Source organism: Adiantum capillus-veneris, chromosome 17 (genome assembly GCF_014529385.1).
Source record: "Adiantum capillus-veneris isolate H3 chromosome 17, ASM1452938v2, whole genome shotgun sequence".
In the NCBI taxonomy this organism is placed as follows: Eukaryota; Viridiplantae; Streptophyta; class Polypodiopsida; order Polypodiales; family Pteridaceae; genus Adiantum; species Adiantum capillus-veneris.
Genome location: NC_140947.1, coordinates 75844992 through 75853074, shown reverse-complemented (window position 1 = coordinate 75853074; position 8083 = coordinate 75844992). Strand labels below are relative to the sequence as shown.

At 41.4% G+C, this 8083-nt stretch overlaps 1 protein-coding gene across 1 annotated transcript; it reads left to right on the top strand.

The window, feature by feature from the left end:
• Positions 1-734: 734 nt before the first annotated feature.
• Positions 735-6924, top strand: LOC147437502 (uncharacterized). The gene is made up of 7 exons (XM_086486573.1): positions 735-939; positions 1114-1175; positions 3003-3302; positions 3848-3919; positions 3978-4788; positions 5359-6242; positions 6343-6924. Exons 1-7 carry the CDS (start codon positions 735-737, stop codon positions 6922-6924), a joined length of 2916 nt encoding a protein of 971 aa, XP_086342699.1.
• The last annotated feature ends 1159 nt before the right edge of the window (positions 6925-8083 follow it).

The window sequence follows — 8083 nt, the reverse complement described above, 5'->3', positions numbered from 1 at the left end:
GGTTTTCATACTTGTATAATAACTTTGCTACTTGCTCGAGTTTTTCATTGCTCGACAAATCTTGCTCGGGTTACGGTACGACTCAATTGGTAGACGGGCTGATGCGGCACTCACCTTCACACACACACACACACACACACATATACTTGCCCAAGCATCTACCATGGCTTGATTATCTATGACCAGGGGCCGTGCTTTGGGGGAGGTGTTTAGGGACAATGATAGATAGATAATATGTAGTTTGATGCTAAATGCTTCCTATTATGATTTAAGTTCATAAGTATCTTGTTGGGTTTTGATCGTTTTTATGATTTCTTGGAAAGGTTTGCTCGGAGTTTGAAATTCCCCGGTATAGAGAGGGGATAGGGGAAAAATAGAGAGAGAGAGAGAGAGAAAAAAACATGTATAACCCGGTGCTAAATATATATCTTATTCTTACAGTAATGGAGCACGTGCTTACCTCTGGAGGAGATTCTTTGGAGGTGATATTTTCTACCCAAGAGAGAGACCCATGCAATAATTTACGAAATGCCTAGCGCGTTGTCCGAGGTGGGGATGGACCTGCAAAGAACAAAATTGTAGATGGATTAGGTATCATCCACACAGTATGCTCCAAAATTCAAGCCTCATGTGAGAGAGCGGAGGCATCACAGGTTTCCTATAGAGAGAGCATTCACTGGTTGAGACATTCACAATATGAACAAGGGGTTTATCTGCATCGTCTAGAGGAGCGGATGCAGCTACAGATCAATGGTATTTTGCAGCAACAGAGCTCAGTGCAAGGAAAACTTTCTCAGATAGAAAGCAACCAGGAAAAAATCATGAGTCTCTTGCAGAGGTCCCTTCTTGACAAGGATAGCATGGATTTCAAGAGCATTGTGCCTGAATTACGAAGCACTAGCAACAAATTAACCGCCGTAGCAGTACAACATACTACAGGTGTTTCCGAAGTTAGATCTATCTCAAACAAGCTCCATGCATTGGTAACGACCCATTGGCCCAAGAAGGGGATTAATGTCGTTGGAGATGTTCCATCTAGTTCAAAGCAGGGCAACCCTTGCAAGAAGTGAATTATGTAATCGATAGTAATAATCACTTCTTTCTCATTTATAGGCTTAGCGGATCTATATTTTGGTGGCTTTGGGGATATTGACTACATTTTGGGGGAGGCTTATGTATGTAGTGGATACCAATTTTCTCACAACTCTTGGTTGTCTTCTTTGGATAATGGGGGAGGGGATCTCCAAAAAACATACTCACTTCTTTCCCATTTATAGGCTGAGCGGATCTATATTTTGGTGGCTTTGGGGATATTGGCTACATTTTGGTGGAGGCTTATGTATGTAGTGGATACCAATTTGCTCACGACTCTTGGTTGTCTTCTTTGGATACTACATTCTCAAAGGATCTCCATAATTGTAGTATTTTTGTTGCCACTGTCTTTTGAGTCACACCTCCCGTTTCCCCCCCCTACCGCCCTCTCTCCCTCTCTCTCAAGTTATGTTGCAATGAATCTCTCTCTCTCCCTCTCCCTCTCTCTCTCTCAAGTCATGTTGCAGTGAATCTCTCTCTCCCTCTCTCTCTCTCTCTCTCTCTCTCTCTCTCTCCCTCTCTCTCTCTCTCTCTCTCTCTCTCTCTCTCTCTCTCTCACACACACACACACACACACACACACACACACACACACACACACACACAAAGTATTCTAGGTGTGTTCAATGTATTACTTCTTTCTAGGTATGTCAAATGTGAAGCACTTCATAAAGCACAAAAAGTGGGAGAGAGCTTCCTATATAGGATGCCGTCTCTTTGAATGCATTGATTGCTACATTCTCAGAGGATCTCCATAATTGTAGTATTTTTGTTGCCACTGTGTCTTTTGAGTCACACCTCCTATTCCCCACCCCCCATGCCCTCTCTCTCTCTCTCTCACAAGTTATGTTGCAGTGAATCTCTCTCTCTCTCTCTCAAGTTATGTTGCAGTGAATATCTCTCTCTCTCTCTCTCTCTCTCTCTCTCTCACACACACACACACACACACACACACCACACACACACACACACACACACACACACACACACACACACACACACACACACACACACACACACACACACACAAAGTATTCTAGGTGTGTGCAATGTCTGACTTCTTTCTAGGTATGACAAATGTGAAGCACTTCATAAAGCACAAAAAGTGGGAGAGAGCTTCCTATATAGGAGGCCGTCTCTTTGAATGCATTGATTGCCAGATATGCCCAATTTGGGTAGGGTCAAGAAGGTCTAGTCTATTTTTGGCAGATGCAAAGTGAGAGTGTCTCTCCCAATGCAATCACATGCACACCATTGCCGATATGGTGTTTGCTTTTGATTGCATAAACGGAATGTACACAACAATTCAAGCCTCAATGGCCAATAATGGGTTGACCAATAATGGGTTAACTTGGCACATCTGCATCGACTGCGAGAATTCGACTGACGTGCAGACTGGCGCGTTGTAACCGCAGTGGAAAATTGCCGACTGAAACTCAGGCCTTAACCTGCCACCATGGTAACTCTTCATAATGAAGCACCTCGGGGTTGATTTGGATGCACCTTTGAATCCGTCTTGACGTGGGTTGCCAAAATGGCCAATAATGGGTTAACTTGGCACATCTGCATTGACTGCGAGATTTCGGTTGACGTGCAGGCTGGCGCATTATAACTGCAATGGAAATTTGTTGGCTGAAACCCAGGCCTTAAACGACAATCGTCAATGGGCTAATCGGATGGACTCGCTCCCCCAATTATATCCTTAGTAGTAGTTAGATGAGATATAGAGAGACAGATATAGAATTATATAGACATTTACCATGTGGGTTGGCAAGCCTCCTCTCACTGACTCCTTCAAAGAAAGATAGACGTAGTTGGGAAATCCTTTCTTCTCCATACTCTCTTCTTAATTCTCTAGATACTAACCTGTATATATCTGTGAGTACTTATAAGAGTTCTTTTTTGGACAGATGGCTATTAGTCCAAAGGTTTTGTCTCCTAGACATGCAAGACGTAGTAGGATATGTCAAGCCTCTCGAGCTACGCGACATGCAACAGCGCGAGATAGAGTTCGACGTTCTCTGGGTGAGATTGATGTGCCTCGCTTGGAAGATTTCCACCATTTGATAAACGTGAATCAATGCAATGAATTTCCTCAGGGAAGGATTGCGATGGATGTAGATAACGAGTCAATTCTCTCGCAAAGTTATGCAAGGATTGAAGTGGAAGACAATTTGGAAGCCAATAATGGAGATGTTCCTGAGGAGCCTGTAATTGTCTCCAGAGAGGGAGATTACTCCAAAGTTGAGACACTTTGTCTATCCATCACCTACTTATATTCTGAGACCACTTCCTTGACGCATATCTCTATGTTGTCTCTTTCTCATGAAAAGTGTATACTTCACAACATAGGCAACTTGGATTTTGCATGTTTCTTATGTGGTGCTTTAGCTTGGAAAATAGAAGCAAAGACCATTTGCACATTCGTGGGGAAGAGTTGTTGCAACTCAGGAAATGTTTCTTTGCCGCCATTAAGTGAACCTCCTTTAGAATTAAGGGAATTGATGCATGGGGGCAATACTAGAAGTAGAAAATTCTTGAAACATATCAGAGCATACAATAGTGTGTTGGCATTTGCTTCTTTGGGAGCTCATATAGATGAATCTCTCTGCCAAAGAAAATGAATCTATACCTTCAAGGTGCATGGATCTATTTATCATAACATTGGTCCATTGATGCCAGGAGAGCGATCAGGTCAAATCCCTCGCTTTGCTCAGTTGTATTTTTTTGACACTGAGAATGAGTTGCAAAACAGGATGAGTCATGTTTCAAAACTAAAACCAGATGTTTTGGAAAGCTTGAAATCGATGATGCATCGAGTAAATCCGTATGTTCAAGCTTTTAGGGGGTTTGCTACAATGGTCCAAACTTCCAATATTTCGTAGATTAGGATGGTCATTACTGAGAAGCGTACAAATGGCTGGCAATATGTTGCTTCAACAAGTGTGGAAATTGATGCAATCATGCCTGGTCAGGGTGAAGAGAGCAACATTGGCCATCGTGATATTGTGTTGAATCTTTTGGGTGGTGGTCTAAAAAGAATCTCAAATTACCATAGGTCATACATGCCTCTATTATATGTGTTTCTATTTGCAAATGGTGAAGAAGGTTGGAATCCTTACATACCCCAAGTGAACAGAGCGGAAGTAAACAGAGAGCCAGTAAATGGAACTACAAAGTATATTTCTACAATGGATTTCTACAAGTATAGATTGCAAATTAGAGATGACACAACACAATGTCTTTTACGTGGTGGTAGGCTACTGCAACAATATATTGTTGATGCATATAGTTGTATGGAGGAGTTGAGGCTTTTGTGGGTTCGTAATCATCAAAGTGAACTTCGCAGTGAGGTGTATCAAGGCTTGACAGATATGGTTGGAGCAAGAGATGGAGCAAGGGATGATAGAGAACTGTTATTGGGTGCTAATGTTGGAAGAAGGGTTGTATTGCCTTCTTCGTATGTTGGTGGCCCTCTCTATATGCACCAACTGTACCAGGATTCCATGGCAATTGTACGCAAGAGAGGAAAACCTGATCTCTTCATTACATTCACATGCAATCCTGGATGGAAAGAGATACAAGATGCATTACTTCCTGGACAGACATCCAATGATCGTCCTGATCTTACTGCCCGTGTTTTCTACCATAAGTTTAAGGATTTGATGGGCTTGTTGATTAAGAGAGCTATTTTTGGTAAGGTCATTGGACACATTTTTGTGATTGAGTTCCAAAGAGAGGCCTTCCTCATGCTCACATTCTATTGATACTTGCATCTGAGCATAAGACAACAAAGACATTGCATTATGATAAGATTGTGTGTACAGAGCTTCCTGATAAAGTAATGTTTCAACACTTGTATGATGTTATTAGTCGGTGTAATGTGCATGGTCCATGTGGAAACCTGAATAAGAATGCTCCATGTATGAAAGATGGAAAGTGCAAGTTTAAATATCCTTGAAGCTTCAGTGCGTCAACTAACTGTGGCTAGGTATGGATACCCAACGTACATGAGGAGGGATGATGGAAATTACACTATTCGTAATAAAGTGCAAATTTGTAATAAATGGATTGTTCCATACAATCCATTTTTGTCAATAAGGTACAATGCACATATCAATGTGGAGGTTTGATCCACTATATCTGCTGTGAAATATCTCTACAAGTATGTGTATAAGGGACATGACAGGGCCACTGTTGTTCTACAAGATAGTGAAGGGCTTCTAAATGAAGTTACAAACTATCTTAATGCTTGATATGTATCAGCATCTGAGGCTATCTGGCGTATACTTGGGTTTCATATGCATCAAGAGAAACCTGACATACAACACCTCCAAGTTCACTTGCCTCATCAAAATCAAGTCATCTTTAGCGACAGAGCGACTATACAAAGTGTGGTGGAGGGAGAGGTCAGCAAAAAGACAACGCTCACTGAGTGGTTTGTTGGAAATCAACAATATCTAGAGGCCAACGATTTGTTGTACATAGACTTCCCAACAAAGTGGGTTTGGAAGCCAGCAAGTAGAACATGGACTCAAAGACAGATTGGTGACATGATTGGAAGAATGTACCACATTGTTCCCAATGCTGGAGATTTGTACTATTTGCGTATGTTACTCAACATGTGCAAAGGATGTAAGTCTTTTGAGGATATTAGAACCTTCAATGGACAAGTATATGACACATTTAAAGAAACATGTAATGCACGAGGATTACTGCAAGTTGATGATGAATGGTTTCTTTGTTTGGAAGAAGCTTCTTTTCAACAAACAGGGCAACAATTGCGCCTACTTTTTGTAGTCATTTTGGTTTTTTGTGATCCAATACATCCTGGTGCATTGTGGAATCGCTTCTGTAAGGAGATTTCTGAGGACCATGTATATCATATGAGGGTTCGCACAAATGATGCGAATATCTGTGAACACATGGCTCAAAACCAAGCTTTATCAAACTTAGAGACAATGCTTCAACACTATGGAAAGAGGCTCTTGGATTATTCTGGAATGCCCCATGTGGATCACACACTGCAAACTATGAGTGAGCATGGAGTGCTTGCTGAAGAGTTCATGTATAACAGAGAGGAACAAAGAGTATTGTCTGCTCGAATGGAATCATCTTTCAATGTTGGGCAAAGGGAAGCTTACAATCGGGTTTTACAAGCAGCTGGCATGAGCAGAGGGACTATTTTTTTCTTGGATGGGCCTAGGTGGAACGGGAAAGACTTATCTCTACAATGCATTGCTCTCTCAGATACGTGGAGAGTCCAAAGTAGCTTTGGCATGTGCATCGTCCGAGATTGCAGCACAACTTCTCGACAACGGAAGGACTGCACACTCTAGATTCAAGATCCCTATTGATATAACTTCTGAGTCCACATGTAACATTAAAGTAAACAGCCAGCTTGCTGAGCTGTTGCAAATGAGTTCACTGATCATATGGGATGAAGCCCCCATGGCTCATAGACACGCTTTTGAGGCTCTTGATAAGACACTAAGAGATTTCATGAAAAATGACATGTTGTTTGATGGAAAGGTTCTCCTCCTTGGTGGTGATTTCATACAGATATTACCTGTTGTGCGTAAAGGGGGAAGAGAAGACATTGTCAATGCATCTTTGTGCCACTCATACATTTGGCAACGTACAGAAATCATGCATCTAACACAGAATATGCGAGTGGTCAATTGTTTTAGTAATGTTATTGAAAGAGAGTTTGTGCAGTGGACACTTGATATTGGTAATGGCCATGTTTGTGATGGGGGCATACTTGATAATGTGGCTTTGCCGGCCTGCATGATGCTACCACAAAATAATTTTCAAGCATTGGTTGCTTGAATATATAGAGACCTTGAAACACAGACTTGCCATGCAACCTTTTTCAAGGATAGAGCAATTTTGGCTCCACGGAACAAGGAGGTGAATGCTATAAACAATTTGGGCTTGCAGCAATTTCCTGGTACTTATAAGGAATATGTCAGTGCAGACGTAGTGTGTGAATCAAATTGTGATAGCATTTTATTCACAAGTGAGTTTGTAAATAGTTTAGATCTTGGGGGAGGTTTTCCACCGCATGTTTTACAATTGAAACAGAATGCTCCAGTTATGTTGCTTCGCAATTTGGATCCAAGAAGTGGTCTTTGTAATGGGACACGCTTGATTTGTAAGAAATTCCACAGCAAAGTGATTGAAGCAGAAATCATTACAGGGTCACATGCAGGAAATGCAATGTTCATTCCAAGGATTGATTTTCTCATGGGATCTAGAGAAGGTCTCCCTTTTGATTTGAGATGTCGCCAATTTCCCCTACATTGTGCTTTTGGGATGACAATCAACAAGGCACAAGGCCAAACATTGGGAGTTCTTGGATTGTATCTCCCAACACCTGTTTTCACCCATGGTCAACTGTATGTGGCAATGTCTCGTGTGAGATCCTCTTCTGCCATCAAGGTTGTGGTTGGTGATAGTCACTTAACAAGCGTTAGTAGACATGGAGATCAAAGAACATACACTTCTAACATTGTCTACAAAGAGGTGTTGCAATTGACCTGCCCCCTGCCACCCCCTTGCCATGGGGTTTAACGTGGTTGGATATGTTTCATCCAATAAAAAAGCACGGTGACTCTCGCAACTATTTCTTTGTCATTTATAAGCTTAGTATATCTTCTTATGAAACATGGTGTATTCTTTGAAAAAATTGACTAAGATTTATTAGTGCTGAGAGATTTATGATTCATGTGCTTTTTGATGAATTTCTAATCCTTTATGTATATGTATATATATATGAATGAAGATGGATCCTAACGCCTCTGTGACTTATACACTAGGGAGACGACCTCGACACGTCCGAGGTAAAATATTATATATGTGTGTTTTGATACTTTAAAGAATTTAAATCTCACAGTCAACGATTATGTATTAGATCCACCATTATGGAGGGGTCCAATCACAGCCATGCAGGTGATTCATCTACTCGAGGACTTGGATGTAGCAAGGT

Coding starts and splice junctions, on each gene's coding strand:
- LOC147437502 (XM_086486573.1), top strand. CDS start 735: ATGCAGCTACAGATCAATGGTATTTTGCAGCAACAGAGCTCAGTGCAA. Junction 940..1,113: donor AGCAGTACAACATACTACAG/GTGTTTCCGAAG, acceptor TCTCATTTATAG/GCTTAGCGGATCTATATTTT. Junction 6,243..6,342: donor AAAGGGAAGCTTACAATCGG/GTTTTACAAGCA, acceptor TTGCTCTCTCAG/ATACGTGGAGAGTCCAAAGT.